A 27,669-nucleotide genomic window follows, 5' to 3' on the forward strand; every position below is an offset into this window, starting at 1 on the left:
AGGTTCAGGGCCGAAGGGGTAGAGGAAGACCTAGGAAAAGTTTGGAAGAGACCCTAAGAAAAGACTTAGAGTACTTGGATCTAACGGAGGACATGACACAGGACAAAACACAATGGCGTTCTAAGATTCATATAGCCGATCCCACTCAGTGACTTGGATTTTCCAAGTCTCCAACCGAGAAGTTTTCCTCACTCGGGAAATTAAGGGAACACTACCTCAACCTACATGCTCCACTCACAAAACTTCAACATACAAGCTTCAACAAAAGAAATTTCAAAGAACTTAGCAAAGAAGGCTTTGGTGTATTTAACACAATACGTTGAAATGAATGAAAGCTTATTTATTGATATCCCTGATAAGTTACAAATATGTACATATACTTGAGTCAAATAAACAAACAAGAGGGAGCCTTCACAAAGGTTGCTTAGGAGAAGTCTCAGCAGTCGGTAGAGCCCCAGAAAGAGAAGGCACCGGAGGGGGATCATTCGGAGCCTCAGTACTGGACAAAACCCTAGAAGGAGGAGGCATCAGAGGTTGATCATTTGGAGCTTCATTACGCGGTACAGCCCCAGAAGACGAAGGCAATAAATGCCTTTGGAACAAACCCACAAATCTCTGATGATCAAGTAAAACCTGACCATCAGATTCCTTCATCTGGTCAAGCTTCCTCTTCATGTTTGTAGCATAGTCATGTGCGAGCCGGTGCAACTGTTTATTCTCCTGCTTGAGCCCTCTAATCTCCTGTTTGAGACTCATCACTTCAGCCGCCAATGATTCAACTTGGCGGGTTCGAGCAAATAGGCGTTGGGCCATATTAGACACAGAACCTGCACACTGAACACTGAGAGCCAGAGAATCCTTAACAGCCAACTCATTAGACCGTTTGGAAAGTAGTCTGTTATCTTTGGGAGTGAGAAGGTTCATGGCCACTACCGCAGCGGTCATATCATTCTTCATCACGGAATCCCCAACGGTAAGAGGACCAGTAGGGGAGACGAAGGATGGGCGCCATATGTTGTCTGGAGAAGGCGGGGCTGCCTCTTCAACAAGGTTCAAGTCAAAACGACGGTCAGAGGGGTCAGACATTTTCAAAGGTGTTGAAGAGAGAAGAGGTCGGACAAATCAAGATCTTAGAAGTGCAAGAATGGAGCTTCTACTAGTGGATATTCAAGTGTGCTTTGGAACTTAATGCCAGCCCCTATAAAAATCTGCACTCGACGAAGCTTCAGAAATCGAAGAGGCGCCTGCTCAGAAATCGAATAGGCGTTTGCTTTCTCAAAAGCTGGGCTGCTTAAAGACCATGAAGGCCGATATCAGAAATCGAAGAGGCTTGCTTTCTCAAAAGCTGGGCTGCTCAGAGACCACGAGGGCCGATCTCAGAAATTGAAGAGGCACATACTTTTCCAGCCTTGTCAGCACCTGTCACACGCACACTCAGCTTTGCGGAAATTATGGGCATTTTGTCGAAGATTTCTGGCGAAGTAGAAAGCACATGAATCGTACTATTCAATCACCCACTTCCCACACGCAACAGTAACTCATGGGTACCACAGATAACTTTGCCAAAGTTCTCTGACAAAGTTGAGACACGTGAAGCTTGCAGCTCCCGCTACATCGCTCTGACCAAGAAGGGTAAAAGAATTGCAAAGAAACAACACTAACAAAGTTTAGACACATAAATTTTGAAGGTCTAGCTACCATATTATTACCCACAAGGGTAAAGGAACAGTACCACTGCTGGATAATTGGAAAGTCCCGGTGTGTCAACCTCTGTGCTTCGTGGCAAGGTAGACTAGCAAACATGCCCAACCTTTACTCACATTCGAGAAAACACTCCCAACAGGATTGCTTGCTCCAAAAATCGAAAAGGCACCGCCCTCCGAATCTCGAGAGCCAGACTCCCAACATGATTACTTTCTCAAAAATCGAAGAGAGGGTAAAGGAACAGTACCACTGCTGGATAATTGGAAAGTCCCTGTGTGTCAACCTTTGTGCTTCGTGGCAAGGTAGACTAGCAAACATGCCCAACCTTTACTCGCATTCGAGAAAACACTCCCAACAAGATTGCTTGCTCCAAAATCGAAGAGGCACCGCCCTCCGAATCTCGAGAGCCAGACTCCCAACATGATTACTTTCTCAAAAATCGAAGAGAGGGTAATGGAACAATACCACTGCTGGATAATTGGAAAGTCCCTATGTGTCAACCTCTATGCTTCGTGGCAAGGTAGACTAGCAAACATGCCCAACCTTTACTCACATTCGAGAAAACACTCCCAACAAGATTGCTTGCTCCAAAATCGAAGAGGCACCGCCCTCCGAATCTCGAGAGCCAGACTCCCAACATGATTACTTTTTAAAAAATCGAAGAGACACCGCTCTCCGAATCTTGAGAGCCAGACCCCCAGCAGGATTGCTTTCTCAAAAATCGAAAAGGCATCGTTCTTCGAATCTCGAGAGCCAGATCCCCGACAGGATTGCTTGTTCGAAAACCGAAGAGGCACCACTTTCCCAACTTCAAGAGTTGGATCTCCTTGGATAAAGCTTGTCTGTAATCTTCACACGCAACATCAGTTTTCCACAGGCTCATTCCAGATACCACAGACCACTTTTTCAAAGTGCTCTGACAGAGTTAAAACATGTGAAGCTGGCAGCTCCCACTACCGTGCTTTGACCAAGCAGGGTAAAGGAATAGCATTATTACTTGATGTTAGGGAGACTCCTATATATGTCGACCTCCACCCCTAACGGACAGGCAGACCTGCAAAAATGCTCAACTCTTTCTCTTATCTGAGAGGGCACTCCCAACGAAGCCTTTCGAAATATTCAGCTTTCTTTCCCCCCGATAATACCTCTGTAAACAAGCTATACTAGAGCAAGAATATCTCATATCATCAGGGTTAAAAGCAAGAGTATCCCATATCATGCTTTTTCCCTGTCTTTTCCTTTGGTCTTGTTCTTACCTGCAAGACAAGGAGAAAGAGAGCAATCAGTCAGCACTTGGAATCAAGCTTTCAGCCAGGAACTGACTGCCTGGAACCCCTTACCTGATTACTTACCTGGCATTGCTCTCGAGTACTCATCTTCAACATCTTATGCTTCCAGGGAAGATACCGCATCTGCCTGAGGAACAGATAGGGCAAGTGAGAAGGATACAAGGAAGCATGTGGAGACAAGCGTAACAGCACACGTGCCGATACATCCACTACTCTGTCAAAAGCAAAAGTATCCCATATCAGCAGGGTTGAACGTACTCTAGATTTGATGGACTTGTTTTGACCCTCAAATTCTTCAGTCGACCTTATACTTTGGAGGAAACCAGAAAACCCTCCAGCCCGGTTCAAGAATAAGCCTGTGGAAAGTTACTTCTTCAAAAGCAAAAGTATCCCATATCATCTCTTCTCATTTTTCTTCTCTTTATCCTTCATGCTGCCTACAAGATAGGGAGAATGTGAACAATCAGCCGGAGCTCTGATTGCTTACCTTGTCTGTCACCTCTTTCAACAGATCCCCTAGCCCGGCGACTTGGGGACTCCTACTACATGGTTTGTATCGCGCTTGACCAAGCCTGAAACTACAAGTAAGCTTCAAGTGAAATTGATACATTACCTTGTGCATCTCCACCAGTTACAGATACCACCCCTGGATGGAGGAAGAGTACTCCCAGAGAAGATGCCACATCTACCTATGAGACAGATAAGGCAAGTCAAGACGATACCACACTCCGGTACTTAGAAGTTTCGTGGTTACGAGATCATTCTCCCACAATATTTCCTAATGTCATTTGTACTAAATCATTCACTTGTACTCACTAAAGGAGAGCTTGAACCTATGTACTTGTGTAAACCCTTCACAATTAATGAGAACTCCTCTATTCCGTGGACGTAGCCAATCTGGGTGAACCACGTACATCTTGTGTTTGCTTTCCTATCTCTATCCATTTATATACTTATCCACACTAATGATCGGAGCAATCTAGCGAAAATCACAAAAAGTGACCGTTTTCGCCACCTAGGATCTATCTTGCAAGAGAACGGAGAATTAGATGGAGATCTCAACCATAGAATACAAGCTGGATGAATGAAGTGTAAGAGTGCATCCGGCGTGTTGTGTGACCGTCGTAGGCCACTGAAGCTCAAGGGAAAATTTTATAGGACGGCAATAAGGCCAGCGATGTTGTATGGCACAGAATGTTGGGCGGTGAAGCATCAACACGTACACAAAATGGGTGTAGCGGAGATGAGGATGCTTCGTGGGATGTATGGGCACACGAGAAATGATAAGATTGGGAATGAGGATATCCGAGGTAAAGTAGGAGTAGCCAAAATTGAAGGAAATATGAGAGAAAATCGGTTCCGGTGGTTTGGACATGTGCAAAGAAGGCCTACTGACGCTCCGGTTCGAAAATGTTACTACGGGACAGAGGTTCAGGGCCGAAGGGGTAGAGGAAGACCTAGGAAAACTTTGGAAGAGATCCTAAGAAAAGACTTGAGTACTTGGATCTAACGGAGGACATGACACAAAACCGAGCGCAATAGCGTTCTAGGATTCATATAGCCGACCCCACTTAGTGGGAAAAGGTTTTGTTGTTGTTGTTGTTGTTGTAAGATAACCGAAATCTATCATATTTAACAGTTACTTATGAGGTGAATTCTTATCTGAAATTTGGTTCAAATTGTTGACAGAAGAATGTAATCTTCTAATTGATTAATTGCAAGCTACAACGACAAATCTTGAACCTTCAATTGAAATTCATTTGAGTCTAACAAATCAAGGACTAAATAAGATTAGCAACAATAGTACTGCAGAACCCATAATGGACGAACTAATTAACAAGTTAACAAAGAAAAATACTTTAAACACAGCTTTGCTAGAGATGAGGACAAACGTTATACAGCAGCAGATGTTGGAACTTTTGAATCAAGTTAGCTGAATACAAGGATTACATACTATTTAATGTGTATCGTGTAAACCACAAATCAATATTGCACTCTATATGCAAATATATATATATATATATATATATATATATATATATATATATATATATATATATATATCATGCTTCTGTGCAATTATAAAGCTTTAAATATTACCTGAAGACGACATTCTGATGAATGAACGAGATGAAGCCAGGAACAAACTGAGTATGCCATTGCAGTCGGATGAATGCACATAGAAACACACGAGAGAGAGTCTTCTACTCACGTCAAACCCTAGTGATAGTGCTAGAAAGTGTTTGACATATTCTTCGTGTGAGCAGGGACATCTCCTATATCGATAAATTACTCAACTACATCCCAGCTATCATGGGATGGTTGAAGCCTAGTAATTCTCCACGTTTATTCAGTTGTAAAACCACAACTAATGACGTACACTTGTGTCCTACAAACAAGAGACTTTATCTTTCAGAGGGTTTTGACTTTAATTAATTAATTTCACGTTGATTATTCTTATAATACTCAGTGACAATTCACATAGAGAAGATGGACAGAAACAAAAGCCTTACTGGTACTGAATACAAAAAGATTCACTCCAACTCCTAGCCTGTGAGGTCAACGGCCAACGGTTCCTCTGCGCCTTTTTCTTCGCATTCATACTAATATTTTATGTCGATAGTTTAATCTGCATGAGAATACGTGAGCCTATTAATACGGAACAAACCCATTATTTGAGAACGAGGATGTCTGTCGTCTTCTAGGGAAAGGGATCATCTCCGGATCTCTTCCATCTAATCTTTCAAACCAACACATTCAGATTTTTAAAATTTGATCCAACAACTACAAATACAAATTTCTATTAAAAATTATAATAACTTTAACCGTTAAATCAAATTTCAAATGTCCGTTGGTTTGGAAAATTAGCTGAAAGGGATCGGAGGATCGCTTTTCGTCTTCTAAAGGTCTCTCGGCCCCTTCACACATATTTTATTATTATTTTATTCACAGTAGGGCATCAGTGCCCGCATCTTTGTAATATTGTAATGCATGCCTCCATGCATGCATGGTACACTGCACCATATGATTTCCATTCAAGCCGGCCTTTAAATATGAGAGCTTTAACGAAAAGTTTTAGGTGCTGTTCACTTTAACGATAAATTACAACTTTACTCTAAAAATCAATTATGGTACCATTTACTTACAATACCTTTTTGTCATTTTCATTAATACTCAAAGTTTTCAAGCTATTTTCATTAGTTTTCCTTTTAAATACTAACAGAAAACACACGCTTTGTGTGAGTGAACAACCGTCCACCTCCTTCCACATTCTCCTCAAGCACAACCGCTTCAATTCATTCAAACTATCCAAAAAACATCAAATTTTAAAAAAGAGTATGAGACAATGATGATGGGATATCTTAATAAAGACATATTTGTCTTAAGATTACATAATTACTATTTTGCCCTTTTTATGTAAATATTGTGTATCAAAAGTGAAGGTAAAATAGAAAAAATGGGGATATGATTGTCATTTTGTCAAAAGGTACAAAATTACTATTTTACCCTCCTTTTTGTCAAGAGTTTGTCTCAAAAGTGAGGGCAAAATTAGAAAAAAAAAAGTGGCAAAAAGCTGACAAGGAGGATTTTCTTAATATATAGTATATATATGTATATTATGGGACAGATGTTCAGGGCCGAAGGGGTAGATGAAGACCTAGGAAAACTTTGGAAGAGACCCTAAGAAAAGACTTAGAGTACTTGGATCTAACGGAGGACATGACACAAAACCGAGCGCAATGACGTTCTAGGATTCATATAACCAACCCTACTTAGTAGGAAAAAACTTTGTTGTTGTTGTTGTATAGTATATATATGTATGATCGATCGATCGATGATGGCGTATAAATAATTTTAGGTATTTTCAAAGAAGTTTCACAACTGCTCCAATGTTTATTGGTAGGTGGGATCGATGGTATTTCCATTCTGTATTATTAAAACAAAATTGGTGCATTTACATGGAGGCCATGAAAAAATTTCATAATAAACTGGTGAGGAAGTTGGACCTTTGAATAAAGTAGTAGAAAATAGATCGATCTTTTCATGAAGGTCCTGCGCTTCATATTCCCTTCTACCACCCGATTATAAGTGAATTTTTTTTTAAGAAACACTAATGAAAAGGGTTTGAAAACTTTAAGTTTTAACGATAAGGACAAAATAAAAGGTAAAGTGAATAGTACTAGGATCGACTTTTTAGTATAAAAATATGATTTTTCGTTAAAGTAAGTAATATCATGAGCTTTTCGTTAATTTTTTATTTTTTTTTAAATTCTTTCCCTGTCGTCGCATTGGGGTCCTAAAAGCTCAAATATACCTACACTAGGGAAGTGACACCAATATAATTATCTATTAAAAATGAGTTGAAATGATGAATTTTTAATTTTTAAAATGATTAATTTTTAGTATTTAATTGATATATAGCTAATTTTTAGTTTTTAACAGTACCAAAATTGGAATTTGCAAAACTATGCATATATGGGGTATAAATTCACTAAACTTTATCCATGTATATGTATACTTTAAACAAAACTCTTGCTAGGGTTGTGCTTGGTAACAAATGCTGAATACATGATGTGCTCACATAAAATCATATATATATATAGCTAGTCCACTTTGTATCTTTGTTTGATGAAATTGTTTCTTATTAATTACTCTCTGTACATATGTTTTGGGTTTTCAATATATATATATATATATATATATTTTTTTTTTTTTTTTTTTTTTTTTTTTTGCCAAGGCTTTCTTTTATGTGGACTGCAGTTGGTGAGTATCACTTCTATATTAATATAGTTTCTTTTGTTGCAGATGATATGAAGAACTGGAATTAATGTACCTGATGGAATGGGAATTTTAATTTTCTGCTTTAGGCAATGAAAGTGTTGAGGTCATGTTTTAGTTTATGGTCTTCATTTTTTTTTTTCCTTGCAGTCATTTGATTATTAATCTAAAAGCACTTAAGTTTGTCTTATTGATACTCTCTTCAATTTGATTAGGTCGTGTTTATAAATGAAACCCTTTACCGATTAGATAGAGAGAGTGCATAAAAAGATTACTGAGTATATTTATAATTGAAAACTGGCAGTAGCATTCGAACATAAAGGAAATTTTTTTGTAGCTTTATTTTCTTTTTTTATCAAGCGATCGATAAACGATATACTATATGATCAACTAGGTTTTGGGTGAGTTTGTTTGTAATTTTTTTATTTTTTTAATTAAATGATAGATTTGTAAGATTAAATGTTAGATTAGGGACCGATAAGGTTCGAACTCACGCCGTGGTGCAAATGCAACACTTTTCTCCACCACTGTGGTAGAAAGCCACTTGCGAGTTTGTTTGTAACTTAAAACAATGTGTTAAATTGACAGCCACAATAACTATAATGACATTATTAATGTATATACCTAACAATGGTAAACAACTAACGCAACACAATTTTAGAGGCACATAGCGTCCGTGATTAAAAAAAAAGGCATCTTATATGCGCATGAGCGTGCAGAGAGGCTAATACAGGTGTATGTTTATTTTCACACATTTATACTTGATAAAGATAATACACTTAAATCTGAATTATTAAGCAGAATTCTTATTTAAATGACATATTCAAATTGACAAGAAAACTACTTTGTATAGTCTATTGATATTCTTCTTCACTTGTAAGTGAGATGTCACTAATTTTGAATCTCGTGAATGACAAATTCGACTCTTAGTGTAAATATATTGTTTCATAAAAACATTGACAATCAGTACAAAATTAACTTTCAAATTTAATTGGACGATATCAATATAAGTATTGCATTAATTTTATGGCATCATTTTAGATATTGGTACCTTTTTTTAATGAAGTTACATAATCATTAATGTCACATCCCGGCCCGGGGCGGATCACTTCCCGGGCCCGCTCCACCACCGTAGCACGATATTGTCTGCTTTGGGCCCTGACCACGCCCTCACGGTTTTGTTTCTGAGAACTCACAAGCAACTTCCCAGTGGGTCATCCATCTTGAGAGTGCTTTGGCCCCCTTCTCACTTAACTTCAGAGTTCCTACGAAACCCGAAGCCAGTGAGCTCCCAAAAAGCCTCGTGCTAGGTAGGGATGTGAATATACATTTAAGGATCACTCCCCTGGGCGATGTGGGATGTTACAATTAAAGTTTACTGTATAATAATGACGAGATTATAAAAGGATATAGTTTATTACACACTATCAACGTGATCGTTACACCATGAACTTCTTGTTACAATATAGATGTAAGTTTTTTAATGTACCTAAAAGTCTGTATAAATGGATACACCAAAATATATTAAATAAATTAGTGTACCTATATAAAAAACACAAATTTTATCAGAATATATTATATAAAAAAAATTATTTACCTAAATGTCTACAATAACTAATACATTAAAAGTAGAAAGAAAAACAGAAATAAAACCTCAAAACATAATTAATAAATGAGGTGAATAAATATATCAAGGGACGAAAATTAAATTCTAATCTTACAAAATGTTATAGTCTAAAAGTCATCTTTTTTTCTTTGACAAAAAATAAAAAAGTTATATTTTCAATGATTAAAATGAAGTTTTCTATACACTTTAAACCTAAATTATTAAGTGGATTTCTTATGTAAATATCATATCCAAATTGACAAGTGTAGTTTCGTACTACTTTCTATTGATATTCTTCTTCACTTTGTCAGTTAGATGTCATTAGGTTTGAATCTCGTGCAGAAAAAAGTAACTTTTGTTGATGCACAAAACCAGAATGATCTTGGAACAACGTAAATCCGACCGTGAATCTGCAAGAAAGTAAAGAACGCAAGATGTATCGTGGTTCACCCCAATGTTTGGGTTACATCCACACTGATGTTGATATCATTTCACTATGAATGGTGAATATACAAGAAGGCTAGAGGTAGTGTGCTCTCTAGCCTATTTTTTGTATGCTCTCTTCCCATGGCCTAAATCTTGGCATTTTCTAATGAGGAGAGTGATGAGTCCTTTTATAGAATAAGGGCTCATCACTTATTACATATTTGCCCCTTCATTTATTACATAATTACATTTGAGTCCCCCGAGTATTTATACGAGGTCTAAATATGGAGGCCCTAAGTATGGTACAAACAGTAGTCCCCCAAGTCTTCAATCAATAGAGTCTTTTGGCTTAAGATTTGAAATTCAGTCAATGTGTGGGCCGAAGTAACTAGATGTCGTCTAGAACTGATACTCGATATGAGGCGGTGTTCAATCTGAAATGATGCTCAACTAGAAGTAGCACATGTTGCGAGGCTGCTTGGCTTGTGGCCTATGTTGCCTTGTTTGGCGCAACTTGTGGCGTTGAAAGTGAGGGAGTCCCTTTTATAAAATAAGGGTTCGCTCCTCAATACATAAATGATGGGCTAGAGTTGATGCTCGCGGCGAGGCGGTTGCTCTCTAATGATGGCGATGCTATCTAATGATGGTGAAGGAGTCCCTTTTATAGAATAATGGTTTGCTCCTCAATACATAAGTGATGGGCTAAGAGTCTCTCTCTAATGAAGGTGAGGGAGTCCCTTTTATAGAATAAGGGTTTGCTCCTCAGTACATAAATAATGGGCTAAGTTCCCCAAGTATTTTTCATGAGGCCCAGTTGCAGTATATGGTACATAGTGTAGTCCCCCAAGTCTTCAGTCAATAGAGTTTGTTGGCTGGAGACTTCAAATTCAATCCATATATGGGTCGAAATAGTCGTTGTTCGGATGCGGTCTTTGCATACCATGCACTGAAGCTTTGTAGGTGAAGCTTTGAAAGTGAAGCTTTGAAGCTGGAGCTTTTGTAAATGAAGCTTTGAAGCTGGAGTTCTGTAAATGAAGCTTTGAAGCTGGAGTTCTGTAAATGAAGCTTTCGAAGCTGGAGCTTTGTAAATGAAGTTTTCGAAGCTGATTTGACATGAGTAATGCTCATGTATAATTTTGGAGTACTGGACGTATTTTTGATCACATGGTTGGTGATAATAGCGGCAGACTGCCGAATAATTTTGGAGTACTAGACGTACTTTTGATCACCTAGTGGGTGATAATAGCGGCAGTCTGCTGAATAATTTTGGAGTACTGAACGTACTTTTGATCATCTGGTTGGTGATAATAGATGCAGGCTGTCGAATAATTTTGGAATACTGGGCGTACTTTTGATCACTTGGTTGGTGATAATAGCGGCGGGCTGCCGAATAATTTTGAAATAATGGACGTACTTTTGATCACCTGGTTGGTGATAATAGAGGGTGAACCTTAAGTGGAGGGATGAAGGTTGGAGTTTGAAGTTATAGGGCTTGGCTGTTTTGGGCATATGGGTCTTCGCCCTACACATAACATTCTAGCCCACAATTTTGGGCTTGCTAACATTTCACCCTTTTTTTTTTTGCATGCTGTCTTCTTTATTTATTTATGATTACAAGATTAGAGGGGCCACACCACCACCAGTTACAATTCCTTCCTCTTTATTTTTCTTCTTTTGGCAGATGGCAGACATTAATGACATGATATAGCTAGGAATTGTGTGTTCATACCCACTGTCATTTGACCAGGGTGCGGTCAAAAGAAATTTTCCAGCTCTTTTGAGGCATAAAGAAGGGCAGCACCGCAATTCATTCCTCTTTATTTTCTTCCTTTTTCCTACAGGTTGCTTTCTGCTTTTCCACCGCACATCTCTCTGTCTCTATCTTTGCGCTGTTGTCATGCATGTGCACACTATCTTTTGCCGTTACTACTTTTGCTTTCTTAGAAAATGATTTCACATGGCTACCACCCTACAAAGAAGATGCAGAGGATGGGTCACTGAGCTCTCTGAATTATTGCTTGTCCTACCTCACATGGTGAAACTGAGTGGAGCTTTGGTTCGAAGAGAGCCTGGGTACGAGGAACCGCCAGCTGAATTCGAATCTGGGTACGGTCGGAAGCCCAGCTCAGGAGTTGCTCCAGCTGCCCTCATAGTGGCTACTGCCATAGTTTAAGTGCCAAAAGAGCTTGATTAACATATAAAATGAGCCTCAATTTCTACTGCAGAGCCAACAAATTGCTCCTGGTTTCGTTCAAATCATGAATCTGCGTCGTGCACTTGACCAAATCGACATCCAAGATCTGAAACAACTTCTTCGTCCTTCCTACGAAGTAGTCACTCAAGCACCTTCGTTATCAAACAATAGCGATCGAGAGAAAGATGATGGAGGACAACAAATAGAGGGTCAGACTGAGAATTCACAGAGAGATAATGAGCGAGCGCGATGGCGTGAAAATAGAGAGAAGGAATTGAGTTTTTCCATTGAAACCTATATGGGCTCAAGATCTCCACCCTCACGGCGACCGGACGGCGACAAATCCGGAGAGGTGGGTCCGAGGAACCTCTCGAAGATGGTCGTGACTAAGAACAGGAAAATGAGGATGGCAGTGGCTACAAATCCAAACGATACCGTTGAAGTTGGAGTTTGAGATCCAGACGATTCCGATGGGATGATTTTGAGAGCGATTTCTGTGATGCTTGATGGGTAGGTTTGCAAAGTGGACTACCCTCATTCCCAATCTACTTCCCATGGTGAATGATTTTCTCGGCTTCTCTGTGAATTTGGTACGACTGGTACTGGAGCAACTTTGTGTGTAGCTTTGGGTGCGGGAGAGAAACTCCTCCACTTCTCATTTCTCAGTGGGAGTGGGCCTATGTTGGTGATGGACCCAAAAAACTAAGGTTGAAACGGGTTCTCGGGTCGTACAGATTCACGGTGGATGTTGTGGTGAGGTTTCACGGTGGTGAGATGAAAAAAATGAAAGAGAACCGACATAACATTTCTTGTCGATTCCCACAGACGACGCCAAATGTTGATGCATAAAACCAGAGGGGTCTTGGAACAACGTAAATCCGACCGTGAATCTGCAAGAAAATAAAGAACACAAGATGTATCGTGGTTCACCCCAATGTTTGGGTTACGTCCACACTGATGTTGATATCATTTCACACTGATGTTTAGCCTATTTTCTGTATGCTCTCTTCCCATGGCCTGAATCTTGGCATTTTCTAATGAGGAGAGTGATGAGTCATTTTATAGAATAAGGGTTCCTCACTTATTACATATTTGCCCCTTCATTTATTACATAATTACATTTGAGTCCCCCGAGTATTTATACGAGGTCTAAATACGGATGCCCTAAGTATGGTACAAACAACTTTGACATTTAGTTGGATGATATTAGTATAAGTATTGCATTAATTAAATGGTGAAACATTCATAATCCCAAAATTGCCATCTCCCATAAATTTTTAAATAAAACTAGCATATGGGCACACACAAAGTGTGTGTGAGAATTTTTTTTATTTTTGTTTTTGAAATAGAAGGAGAGAGGAAGATAGTGATAGAGAATGTGGGAGTGGGAAGTTTTTTTATTTTTTTTATTTTTTTATTTTTAATTAGATATATGTTAGGATTACATGTAGGTGAAACTTTGAAAAGAAATAAAACAAAATTTGGTTGTGTGAAATTACATTTTGGCCCCATATTTTTTATTCATGGTTAAAGTGGTAATTTCATAGAGTTTTGGTTGACAATGAGTGGTTTATTAATTAGTAGAGATAAGAAATTCACACCAAAAAAACCCACTCCCATAACTAACTTTGTTTTTTTTAAATATATTATTATTTTGTTTTTGTTTTTTGGTTTTTTTTTTCAAATAAAAAAGCAAAAGAGCCAATTGCCACACGCGTACACGTGTGGCAAGAGCCTAATGTTTTTTATGGTGTTACAATATGATGCTAGCACTATGTATGAATTACAAGAAAGGTAGGCAAACTAGTGTGATAATACATAATTAACGTAATTTTAGTTCTAATGAAATTGTTATTATTATAACAAGGTTGAGTTTTACATTGTGGACGTCATATTATACTATCAAGGTATAATCTTATGCATAAACACAATTGCATTACAAAAACATTAATCAATTAAATTAATACCGCTTTACTTAAAAGATATCATACACTAAAAAACCGAAATCTACCAGCATACGAAAATAAGAGTACCAATAAACTTGTAGACATCGAAATTTCGATGAAATAAATGTCACCAATGCATTAAAGTTTCGACATGTCAGGGCATACGTAGCATGTGCTATGTGTCTCACAAATCGTACACATGGATGTGATTCATCAAAATCGGACGAGTTATTGTGACATCCCACATCGGCCAGGGGAGTGATCCTTAAATGTATATTATCATCCCTACCTAGCACGAGGCCTTTTGGGAGCTCACTGGTTTCGGGTTCCGTCGGAACTCCGAAGTTAAGTGAGAAGGAGGCCAGAGCACTCCCAGGATGGAAGTTGCTAGTGAGTTTCCAGAAACAAAACCGTGAGGGCGTGATTGGGGCCCAAAGCGGATAATATCGTGTTACAGTAGTGGAGCGGGCCCAGGAAGTGGTCCGCCCCGGGCTGGGATGTGACAGTTATCAAGAAGGACACGTGTCAACACTTAACGGAAATGAATTATTTGATTTTAATTTAATTAAAGGGATACTTTGGATGTGGTCCCTAATCCTTAACATTCTTTGACTAAAACCTTAATGGTATTCAAAGTTTGATCAAAGTCCCTTACTTTGTACACCTCATTATATTACAATTAATATTTATATTTTATAGTTTTGACATTAATTGTTTGATATTTTATGAGATTTATAATTTTATAAATTTAAAATCCCTCATTAGAAGACTATTATAAATGGTTACAATAAAAAAATTTAAACATTTTGATTGAATATGTAACATCCCACATCGCCCAGGGCAGTGATCCTTAAATGTGTATTCCCATACCTACCTAGCACGAGGCCTTTTGGGAGCTCACTGGCTTCGGATTCCGTAGGAACTCCGAAGTTAAGCGAGAAGGAGGCCAGAGCACTTCCAGGATGGGTGACCCACTGAGAAGTTGCTCGTGAGTTCCCAAAAACAAAACCGTGAGGGAATGGTAAGCCCAAAGCGGACAATATTGTGCTACGGTGGTGGAACGGGCCCGAGATGTGATCCGCCCCGAGCCAGGATGTGACAATTTGGTATCAGAGCCAATCCCTGGCCGAAAGTGTGCCGACGAGGACGTCGGGCCCCTAAGGGGGTGGATTGTAACATCCCACATCGCCCAGGGCAGTGATCCTTAAATGTATATTCCCATCCCTACCTAACACGAGGCCTTTTGGGAGCTTACTGGCTTCGGATTCCGTAGAAACTCCGAAGTTAAGCGAGAAGGAGGCCAGAGCACTTCCAGGATGGGTGACCCACTGGGAAGTTGCTCGTAAGTTCCCAAAAACAAAACCGTGAGGGAATGGTAAGCCCAAAGCTGACAATATTGTGCTACGGTGGTGGAACGGGCCCGGGATGTGATCCGCCCCGGGCCAGGATGTGACAGAATAAATGGATAAAAACTATGTAAAAATAAGAAATAATAAATGGCAAAAGAATGTATCCATAGTGTTAAAAAAAATTGGTACATTTCACATATAACAAAGTGGTACATTAATAAAAAAAGAATGGGTACATTATAAATAAATTAGGGTAGAGATAAAAGATTAAAAAATTATGAGTACAAATGAATTTTTAAAAAAATATAGGCGCTAAAAGAAATTAATACATGGGTACAAAATAAAACTAAAAAGAAAATGCTACAAATTTAAAAAAATGTTGCAAATTAAAAGTGGGTACAAACTAAAAATATAAATATATGATACAAAGTTTAGGCATAAAACATAAATATACCATATGTAATTTTTCTATCATTGATTAAAGATACAATGTCACGTGACGGTATACACATGGGTACAAACACAAATAAAATTTTAAAAAATATGGGCACAAAAAGAAACTAATATATGTGTACAGATTAAAAATGAAAAAAAATTGTTACAAATTAAAAATAGGTACAAACTAAAAATAAAAATATATGATAAAAATTTAGCCATAAATATAAATATACTAATTGTAACATTTTTAACACTAAAGGAATATATTTAAAAATAAAAATATTTTATTATTCAAATAATTAATGATGTTATTAATACCCAAAGACCTTGATCAAAAATTGAAAATGAATAGTATTTTAATCAATGGTGTAGCAAAAAGAAGGATGTGAACCTAATTTCTTCTTAATTTAAATCAAATGTTAATTGATGGAATCAAATCACGAACATGCCCACAAATCGAGTCCTAGTTTTTTCGTCAATTAATCAAGCCCAAAATCAAGGCCGAATCCATCTATAGTCAAGGCTTGGATTGTCGCAGGATTTTTGTGTTTGCAAAACTAGAACGGCTTGGTGAAGAAAATAACATGTTGAAAACTGCGGTAAGTGTTTGAAGAGTCACATATAAAGTATGACATAATATATTACCACTTATAAATGAATGGTTCTATTACTAGTAGCATTATTGTCTTCTGCAACAAAATTCAACACGTTGGGCCGTGCAGATGATTAGAGTTGGGATAACGTTGATGTATTTAGTATTGGACCATTGGCATTCGACTTTGAAATCTTAACGTTATATTCTCTGTATTACTCGCCTGCAGTGGTAAATATTTATGTTGTAAATGATTAGGAAGTATGTCTACTTTTGGCATACAAGAGGTCATATTGACGTCCCTCTATAGGTTTGGTACAGGGAAGCATATTCCACACTGGCCATCTTGTTATATATAAAGATAGGACTACATAGTATAATGTATGGGGTACATAACGAATTTCTTTGCTGAGTTAGACATGATCTCTTGCATGATTTTTATGTTAAAAAATATTATGTATGTGCGATTTGATTATATAAAAGATTGAGACATATGACAGCGGAATATAACATCAATATATAGTAATTAATATTAATTTGTGTAAAGATTGACGTTGTTATTTTATGAGTCTATTCGCATCTCATATACGTATGCATGGTTGGCAGAGCATGTGAGTAGAATATGGAACCCACGTATACCTATCGTTTGTTTGTCGTCTTTAAGCTAGAAATCCATTTTAATATATGATTTTTTTTTTTTTGGTCAAAGATTTTAATATGTGATGTTGAAGCTGCATAGATTATTTGAATTGTGCCTACTATAATCAAGAATTAAATTAATTCTTCTAAAAAATAATTATACATACATACATATATATTCTTTTTAGTCCCATAAATGATGTACTCATAGCATTTTCAAGAGAGTCCATATAATTAAATTTGAAGTGCCACGTAGGATTTTTTGTGTTCCAAGAGAGATATCAAATGAGTCTTCAAGTGAAATTGATACATTACCTTGTGCATCTCCACCAGTTAAAGATACCACCCCTGGATGGAGGAAGAGTACTTCCAGAGAAGATGCCACATCTACCTATGAGACAGATAAGGCAAGTCAAGACGACACCACACTCCGATACTTAGAAGTTTCGTGATTACGAGATCATTCTCCCACAATATTTCCTAATGTCATTTGTACTAAATCATTCACTTGTACTCACTAAATGAGAGCTTGAACCTATGTACTTGTGTAAACCCTTCACAATTAATGAGAACTCTTCTATTCCGTGGACGTAGCCAATCTGGGTGAACCACGTACATCTTGTGTTTGCTTTCCTATCTCTATCCATTTATATACTTATCCACACTAATGACCGGAGCAATCTAGCGAAGATCACAAAAAGCGATCGTTTTCGCTACCTAGGATCTATCTTGCAAGAGAACGGAGAATTAGATGGAGATCTCAACCATAGAATACGAGCTGGATGGAAAGAGTGCATCCGGCGTGTTGTGTGACCGTCGTAGGCCACTGAAGCTCAAGGGAAAATTTTATAGGACGGCAATAAGGCTAGCGATGTTGTATGGCACAGAATGTTGGGTGGTGAAGCATCAACACGTACACAAAATGGGTGTAGCGGAGATGAGGATGCTTCGTGGGATGTGTGGGCACACGAGAAAGGATAAGATTGGGAATGAGGATATCCGAGGTAAAGTAGGAGTAGCCGAAATTGTAGGAAAGATGAGAGAAAATCGGCTCCGGTGATTTTGAACATGTGCAAAGAAGGCCGACTGACGCTCCGGTTCGAAGATGTGACTACGGGACAGAGGTTCAGGGCCGAAGGGGTAGAGGAAGACCTATGACAACTTTGGAAGAGACTCTAAGAAAAGACTTAGAGTACTTGGATCTAACGGAGGACATGACACAAAACCGAGCGCAATGGCGTTCTAGGATTCATATAGCCGACCCCACTTAGTGGGAAAAGGCTTTGTTGTTGTTGTTGTTGTTGTTGTTGTTGTAGCATCATCAAGATCATTGAGCGGCGACTGTTTTCAGAGTAAGATAGTAATTTTTCTTTTTCTTTTGATTTATGTGCATGACAAAAGACTTTGGAGAGGAAATTAACTCGACGTTTGTTGAAGCTAACTCATAGTAATGCTTCTTTACTGACGATTGCAAGATCCTTAGACGATGGTGCACCCTTTTTGTTATCTTTCAATTTGCAAAGTTTAGTCCATGGTTGTTATCTTTCATGTTGGTTATTATCTGTGATTAAAGAATTGTATTGTGTTGCTAATAAGTTTGACAAATCAATAATGCATATATATTATATTTGCGAGGATTCTAGTCCTTTTTCGAATGTGAAACATTTGACGCATAACATTTCGTTGTGGCTTAAAGTTGATATTTTCGCACCATACAAGTACATCTTTGCTCATCGCTTCATGTTTCAATTTTGAAGTATTTAAGTAGAACTATATATAAAGTATTTAGCACAAAATATTGGATGTTGTAATGAGGTTAGCAAAGATTTACAATCTAAAGAGATGCTTATTGATGTTGATATAGAATAAGTACAATGATTGATCTCTTATTTTGAAAAGTAAAGAGAAACTGAGTTTGCGGATGCCATAATTAATGCTAAAAACTTGCTATTGAAATGGAAATTGATTTTGTGTTTCCAAAAAAACGTCAAGTTCGTAGCAAAAGACACTTTGATGAGAATGATTATGAATCATCCCAATTAACTGAACAATCAGCGGAGGGATCTTTTTGGGTTCATTACTTTTTATATATAATAGGTTAAGTTATTGGTTCACTGAAGAGAAGGTTTGAAGAATATCAAGCATAGATGATATATTTGGGTTTTTGTTCACTTCAGAAAGGTTGAATTCGATGGACAATGATAAATTGAAAGATTGTTGTGATCATCTTCAAAACTTTCTCAAGAAAGGTAAGTTCTTTGATGTTAATGGGGATGCATTATCTGTAGAATTGATGCCTTTACGAGAGCGTTTGCCGAAAGAAATGAAGACATCCATTGACATATTGAACTACTTAAAGAGGATGCGTTGTTTCCCGACTACAAGCATTGCATATAATTTTGTTGATTGTACTGTTACCATTGCATCTGTGGAAAGAAGTTTCTCAAAGTTAAAGTTATTAAAATCATACTTACAATCAACCATGTTGCAGGAAAGGTTAAATGCACTTGCTTTGATATCGATTGAAAGTGGTTTCTTAGACAAAATTGATTATAAAGGTTTAATTGATGATTTTATAGCAAAGAATGCACAAAGAAGCATCTTTAAGTGAAACTTCAGTGCCAGACTTTTTTAAGTTTTGTTCATTTGTTTCTTAAGATTAAACTGATTGTTGATTATTTAGTAATATGATTATTTTTATAGCTTTCTTTACATTTAATGATATTTAGAAACCGATAATTACTGTGAGTTTTTAAGTTTGTTTCAGTATTGCTTTTTAGCATTAGTACATTGTTCATTTTTTTTTTTTTTAAGATTGTCTTAAGAATGACCCTTTTTATAAATTTGGTACAAGGCTCCCGAAATCTCAAAACCAACCCTGAGGTACACACGGTAAGTGCAAGGAAACAGTCCTCGGAAAGTGGAACGGCAGAAACAATATAACTCTCGCAGATTTTGAGCAGCAGCGGCACGATGGTACGTTAGGTTTTTTTTAGTCCTAGCTCTCGATGCTAAGCAGAATTGTACACTCAAAATACTTTCTTATTTATTATTCACTGAAGCTTTATTGTACACACACACACACACACACACACACACAAACCTCGTATTACAAGGAAAACTATAAACACAATATATTTCCTTCCTAATAAAAGACACCTACAATTTCTCCAATGACTCTTACAATATATATTCTTAATAACTCAAGTTAGCAGAAGGTTGTGCCTAGAACCGTGTCTTTCGACAGGGTTCAATCTCGTCTGCTGGAACTTCACAACTCTTAATACAAGACATTTCAAAGAGTAAATATTACTGCAGAGCACGGTGTATTGCTCTTCGTAATCATTTCAACGCGTCCACCTTTGATGTATGTCAACATGTCTTCGATGAGGGAATATCTTTCCTCCAGCTAAGGGAATATCTTTCCTCCAACAATAAATCCAACTTCAGCACCAACCAGATCCCATTCAATTCCGTGCTCAGAATGTGAATGTTCGCCTTTTAATGTTGGTGACAACCTTGATGATCCGTCATCCATGTTACCTGGAGATAACGGTGGCCCATATAATCCTTTATTGCCTACAAAAGAATCTGCTGAAAAAAGACTGTTTGGGTTAATATTTGAACTTTATATTTAAATGAACAGTATTTTGAACCACATTTCAGTTTATTTACAAGCTTGCCACTATGGTGAAGGTGGCTGGGTTAGGCAATCTCCAACCGAAGGGTCCAGAGGGCCAGATGGCCGAAAATAGCTCGAAAACCGTCTCCAACCGAGGGCTAGGCCAGAGGGCTCTGGAATCTGGGAAGGCCCCACATGATCGGAGATGGCTGGAGGGCTGGCTGGCTGGCTATTTTTTTTAATGCTTTGTTATTTCTGTCGGTTATAGCCGACATAAACAATATATACTATATTATTAGTGTCGGTTATAACCGACACTAATAACAATGTTAGTGTAATATCAGTTTAAACAATGTCGGTTTTATAATTTGAATTCCAACGGCTAGCCAGTCACTAGCCGTTGTATTCAATTTTTTTTTTTTTTATGAATTTAAACCTTTTTTTTTCTATAACTTCCTATAACTTTTTTTCTATAACTTATATTTTACAAAAATTGGTTCATATTTTTTTTTAAATTCCATTTTTTTCCTATAACTTCTATTTCACAAAATTTGTTTCATATTTTTTTTAAATTCCATTTTTTTCCTATAACTTTTATTTCACAAAATTTGTTTCATATTCCATTTTTTTCCTATAACTTCTATTTCACAAAATTTATTTCATATTTTTTTTAAATTCCATTTTTTTCCTATAACTTCTATTTCACAAAATTTATTTTTGAAAAACATTTAAAAACATAAAACGTTGGAATTAAGTTTAAGTTGTAGTTTTTAAATAATAAATTATATTTGACCCTATGGCCCTTTGGCTCTCGGTTGGAGACGGTTTTTTGTGACAGGGCTAAAACGAACCCTCTGGCCATCTGACCCTCGGTTGGAGACAGATGCAAATATGACCATGTATTGTTCATTAAAATATTAATATCTTGGAGAATCTTGGAGGGCCAGAGGGCTAAAACGAGCCATCTGGCCAGCCATCGGTTGGAGATGGCCTTAGTTCGTTTTGGGCTGTGTTTGCTGGCCTTGCCTTAATTGTTGATGAGGCCGGCCCCTTGGGTGTTCAAATAATTTAGCCCTCTGACCAGCCATCGGTTGGAGATGTCCTTAGTTTGTTTTGGGTTGTGTTTGCTGGCCTTGCCTCAATTGTTGATGAGGCCGGCCCCTTGGGTGTTCAAATGATGGAAAATGCCTATCAAGGGTTAAGATCGGACGGCCCCGATTAAAAGTTTGGGGGGTACTTTTGTCATCTTAATTGTCGGGACTAATTGCGATCGATGGTGAGGGGGTTGTAGGGCAGACAGAAAACCATTCTCAGTTTCTGCTACTCTCCGCAAACCCTAATTTCTTCGTATCTTTCCAGTATTCAACGACAAACCCAGATCCCTAAATGCAAATTTCTTCATTTTTTCCTTCTCCCGTTCCTGCAGGAGTGTCAGATGTATACAGATGAGCAGATCCTCAAGTCCAAGATCGAGCTCCTTAACTGACCAACACGGTGGACTACGCCATGGACATCCACAAGTCCCTCCATCACACGAAGATGTTCCCCAAGGTGATTAATTTCCATATTGGGGTTCCATTTTTCTTCATTTCTGGAATTTGGGTTTTAATTTCAGTAATTTATTTTTATTAATTTTAGTTATGTGTTTAGTAAATTTTATTCCCCTTTTCTTTTCCTCTTTCTCTCCCCTCTCTCTGTAACCATCCATCAAATCCCCTCATCCCTCCCTTTTCTCACTGTGACAAGAAGCATGTCGAGCGTTGAGAAGGGGATGGCACCAACGTCGGCAAGAGCGGCGATTAGACTATCAAGAAGTTTGTCGGACTTCATCAACGAGATCAAAGCTGATCATAATGTTCTCTTTGAGCTGGTCTTGGTGAGTATTGTGATCCCAACTCTTTGTTATTATTAGTTCAATTTCTCTGTTCGAGTCACTGCAGAGTTTTCTGTCACTCAAAAGCAGGAGTCGCTTTGGCTCTCCATTGTTCAGCAGCTGCACCAGAAACGATTTGATTTGATTAGGAGTCTTAATCTGTTTGAGTAATTATATATATATATATATATACATATTGTTTGGCTATCTACTATACAAATTACCACAAAACAAGAAAGATTTAGTCACAAGTAAATAAAAGTATAATTCTCTCTTAATTAATGCTGCAAAATCTGTGTTGGGTCAATAATTGCAAGCTATTTTTTCCGAGAAACAATCAGATTATTGGATCTAAGTTGCTAATTATTTTAATTTTGAGGCTTCAATCAAATCAGCACCCACAACTGGAGGAATCAAGAAGCCTGACCGTTACCGCCCTGGAATCGTCACTCTTCGGTAAGTTTTCAACACAATAGAGTTCAAATCCTCTTAATTATGTTCTTGAATTTTACAATATGTATCGTGTTCTTTGCATTTCGTTATCCGAACTCTATTATTTGAATTTGGTTACCTAAATCATGCCTAATATTTGATGTAGCCAGTGGCTTTGTTGTATGGCTGACTGATGTGATTTGGGAGTGTTTTTAGTTAATGGGAAACAGGGGACAAAAGTGTGGGGGCAGCAAAGTCAGGTGTGATTAGGAATTTAGGATAGTCGAGTATTTGCTAATTTATGGGATTAGAAGTCTTCTTTTATTTTTGTCTTGGTGTGATGACAAAAAATGGGTGAGTAATTTTAACTCCAGTTTAAGGTAATAACATGTGAATTGTTCTCAGGTATATTGGAATTAAATTTTTCATGATGCTCTTTCCTTTTCTTCTCAGTGAAAAAACATATTAAAGCAACAATGTTATGGTGGTGGGAATAAGCGTTCTCAGGTATGTATGGATGTGTGATATGAATTAGGTGATTGATGTTGAAACATCAGTCAATAAAAAACAGATAGGATCTCAGATATTATACGTTAATCCATACATAATGTTTTTGTTGTCCTCCCTGCATCAAGGTGAGAAAGGTCTTCTTTATTTCGGCCTCAATTATTAATTGAAAACTCATTCATATTTTTTCATAGAAATTCCATCATTATGCACTGCTGTTTAATAGCTCTTTTTGGGTTTTGTAGCCAAAAAGTAGGTCAGTGTATATTTATTTAGCTCCCCTGATTTTCCTTTTTAATTTATTTTTTCTTTGTTTTGTTGGGTGATGCAGTTTGATCGAATCAGGTTGAATTGAATAATCCTTGAAGTGACAAGAAGGAGCCAACTAAGTAAGCAATACTTCTTAATTACTTACATGTTTTCATTTTAATTTATGATTTGATTGGCCCTTATAGAAATTTTGAGCTCCATAATTGTTGGACCATTGATATTTTATGAGTGTTGATTAGTGTAGGTGTGTAAATATAGTGTATGGATGTTAAGTAATTCAGATGTTATCGATGATCTCAGAAGGGAAGGGGTATCCCCTTCTTCTTTTTCTCTTGAACTCTCTCTATCAAAAAACTAAAGCACGACCGCCAGTTTTCTTATCCTTTAATCGCCGATCTCCTCAGGTTTGCCTTAAGCCGGCGAAGGAATCAGGGGAACAGAGCTCAGGCTATCAGAGGTATATTTTCACATCCCTAAATTTTTATTTTATTTTATTAATTTCAACCGGATCTGAGAATTTCTAAGTCATGGATCTATGAATAGTGTGTGTTGAGTCTCTGAGCATCTCTATTTTTTTTGTCATCAAATGGTCTCTGTGGTGTCTTTGTGTTTGTGCATCCATGCATGAATATGATCTCTGCAAGCTCATTATTGTCCTGGGAAACCACCTAAATTATTGATTCCTTGCTTTTTATGTACAATGTTGTCAAGTTCTGTTTTCTAATTTTCTGATTTTGGGGTGGATGGAGTGCTAATATAGTAATTTTCAGGTATTTTGTGTCTTTTGGGTAACTTTGTGATATGCAGTTGATTTTAGGAATTGATTTATGGTGAAATGCACTGACATAAGTTATTGTTTTTTTGTTAATGCAGATGACGGAAGTCGACCCGAGTTCAAATTGAAACAATATGATTATTTTGGTTATGGTGAGAACTCAGAACCCTTTCTTAATCTTTCCTGTTTTTGGAATTAAGAAAATGGGTTAATTTTATGATGATTCACCGAGAATTTGTTAATCGCTTTAATGCATATGAGATAGGGTTTCTGCTTTGTAGGATCTATTTTTGGTCTTTAGAAATTGCTTGATTTCATATTGTCAAATGGTATATGAATTTCCATGTTCACTTTGTCAGTATGTTGTTGTAGTAGTTTAATTGGATGCGATATAAGTTGAGGTGCTGACATGAAATCGAACACAGGTAGTTTTCCTCGATTTCGCGGGATAAAGTTGTAGTTTGATTTAGGCTATAAATGATAACCAAATTAAGTTGAATGAGTTGTCACAATCAGAGACTGCTGATGCCATTTTGAACTGGGTTTCTTATAGCATGCATATCCATACTAAGAAGCAAAGTTTCACTTCATTGGTTATTATATTTGATTGAGTTAAACTTGGATTTTGGGATTTTGACTTTTAGTTTGTTTCTCTGTTGCAGAGTTGGCTTCATTTCATTCCAGTGACTCTAAATAGGTCCAAGAACTCACTAAATAGGTAATTGTCTTATATCTTCTTCTCTCTTTGTGTTTATATTTATTTTTCCTGAGTTGTGTTCGAATATGACAAACAAGAACTACAAAGGCAGCTAAGAATATCCAGCAATCCATTACCCATTGAACAATTAATTGGCCATATATCTTGGATTTGCAGCGTTTTCGTTTCGGAAACATGGGAGACTTTATGCATCATGTATATCTGCAATGCATATCCCTTATATATTTATTGTACAAAATATTAGTTCACTTACACTTTAATTACGTTTATGTTTACTTTTGTTAGTTTGTTGACAGTTTGGTATGTATATCATATTGATGGAACTAAATTGTGAGTTAATTATGGTTTAGGTTGTTGAATTTTGAATTCGGAATTCCCTTTCGAAACTGTCACTAGCGATGTGTCTGCTGTGGCTACAGGAATCAAAGGCGAGTGAAAGGTAAAGCTTCTCTCCAAACATTCATCGCCTGCAATTCCAACCAGAGCCAGGTGTATCTCTCCTCTTGCTTTATCTCTACAATGTTCTATCCCAATTTCTCTCAGACAGTAAGGATTTTGGTTTGCTTTCTTGGATTAGATTTATACATATTCCATTGCATCTCAGTTTTCTCTGATTTAATAGCATAATCTGGCTCTTGGTATTCTAACTTTGCTTTCTTTGCATCAAAATTGTATCTGGCTCTTGGTTTTCTTGACCTATTTTTTTATTTCTATAATTAGATAAATTAAGGAAAAAATTTCTATTAGTATATGAGTATTCGATTCTGATATATCATTTTCCTCCATTTGACATGATTTTGGATTATTAGGACTTAGGCTTGCCTTCCGCGTTTTCGTTGAAAAAAGGCTTTTAGCTGAGTAATATACTAATTTGGTTTTGATTATCAGCTATATAAGAGAATTGGGGGGGGGGTTTAATTTTTAATTATTTTGATGCCTAAGCCGATCAAAGACAGAATATATGGAATGCAAGTTCAGCGCAAATGGAGGCCAAAACGAGTTAGGGGTGAGGATCGGAGATCAAGAAATACCAAAGAGCGACCGTTTTCGTTACCTATGATCTATCTTGCAAAAGAACGGAGAATTAGATGGAGATCTCAACCATAGAATACAAGCTGGATGGATGAAGTGTAAGAGTGCATCCGGCGTGTTGTGTGACCGCCGTATGCCACTGAAGCTCAAGGGAAAATTTTATAGGACGGCAATAAGGCCGGCGATGCTGTATGGCACAGAATGTTGGGCGGTGAAGCATCAACACGTACACAAAATGGGTGTAGCGGAGATGAGGATGCTTCGTTGGATGTGTGGGCACACGAGAAAGGATAAGATTAGGAATGAGGATATCCGGGGTAAAGTAGGAGTAGTCGAAATTGAAGGAAAGATGAGAGAAAATCGGTTACGGTGGTTTGGACATGTGCAAAAAAGGCCTACTGACGCTCCGATTAGAAGATGCGACTATGGGACAGAGGTTCAGGGCCGAAAGGGTAGAGGAAGACCTAGGAAAACTTTGAGAGAGACCCTAAGAAAAGACTTAGAGTACTTGGATCTAACGGAGGACATGACACAGGACAGAACACAATGGCGTTCTAAGATTCATATAGCCGATCCCACTCAGCACTCAGTGACTTGGATTTTCCAAGTCTCCAACCGAGAAGTTGTCCTCGCTCGGGAAATTAAGGGAACACTACCTCAACCTACATGCTCCACTCACAAAGCTTCAACATACAAGCTTCAACAAAAGAAAATTCAAAGAACTTAGCGAAGAAGGCTTTGGTGATTTAACACAATACGTTGAAATGAAGGAAAGCTTATTTATTGATATCCCCGATAAGTTACAAATATGTACATATACTTGAGTCAAAATAAACAAACAAGAGGGAGCCTTCACAAAGGTTGCTTAGGAGAAGTCTCAGCAGTCGGTAGAGCCCCAGAAAGAGAAGGCACCGGAGGGGGATCATTCGGAGCCTCAGTACTGGACAGAACCCTAGAAGGAGGAGGCATCAGAGGTTGATCATTTGGAGCTTCATTACGCGGTACAGCCCCAGAAGACGAAGGCAATAAATTTCTTTGGAACAAACCCACAAATCTCTGATGATCAAGTAAAACCTGACCATCAGATTCTTTCATCTGGTCAAGCTTCCTCTTCATGTTTGTAGCATAGTCATGTGCGAGCCGGTGCAACTGTTTATTCTCATGCTTAAGCCCTCTAATCTCCTGTTTGAGACTCATCACTTCAGCAGCCAATGATTCAACTTGGCGGGTTCGAGCAAATAGGCGTTGGGCCATATTAGACACAGAACCTGCACACTGAACACTAAGAGCCAGAGAATCCTTAACAGCCAACTCATCAGACCGTTTGGAAAGTAGTTTGTTATCTTTGGGAGTGAGAAGGTTCCTGGCCACTACCGCAGCGGTCATATCATTCTTCATCACGGAATCCCTAACGGTAAGAGGACCAGTAGGGGAGACGAAGGATGGGCGCCATATGTTGTCTGGAGAAGGCGGGGTTG

At 37.8% G+C, this 27,669-nt stretch overlaps 1 protein-coding gene across 1 annotated transcript; it reads right to left on the reverse strand.

The window, feature by feature from the left end:
* Positions 1-221: 221 nt before the first annotated feature.
* On the reverse strand, positions 222-27,669 carry LOC126593122 (uncharacterized). Its single transcript, XM_050259009.1, has 2 exons — positions 27,460-27,669; positions 222-827 (listed from the first exon to the last, which is right to left on the reverse strand). Exons 1-2 carry the CDS (start codon positions 27,587-27,589, stop codon positions 412-414), a joined length of 546 nt encoding a protein of 181 aa, XP_050114966.1. The 5' UTR covers positions 27,590-27,669; the 3' UTR covers positions 222-411.

Source organism: Malus sylvestris, chromosome 12 (assembly GCF_916048215.2).
Source record: "Malus sylvestris chromosome 12, drMalSylv7.2, whole genome shotgun sequence".
Classification (NCBI taxonomy): domain Eukaryota; kingdom Viridiplantae; phylum Streptophyta; class Magnoliopsida; order Rosales; family Rosaceae; genus Malus; species Malus sylvestris.

Coding starts and splice junctions, on each gene's coding strand:
- LOC126593122 (XM_050259009.1), bottom strand. CDS start 27,589: ATGAAGAATGATATGACCGCTGCGGTAGTGGCCAGGAACCTTCTCACT. Junction 828..27,459: donor TCTTAGTGTTCAGTGTGCAG/GTTCTGTGTCTA, acceptor TTCAGTGTGCAG/GTTCTGTGTCTAATATGGCC.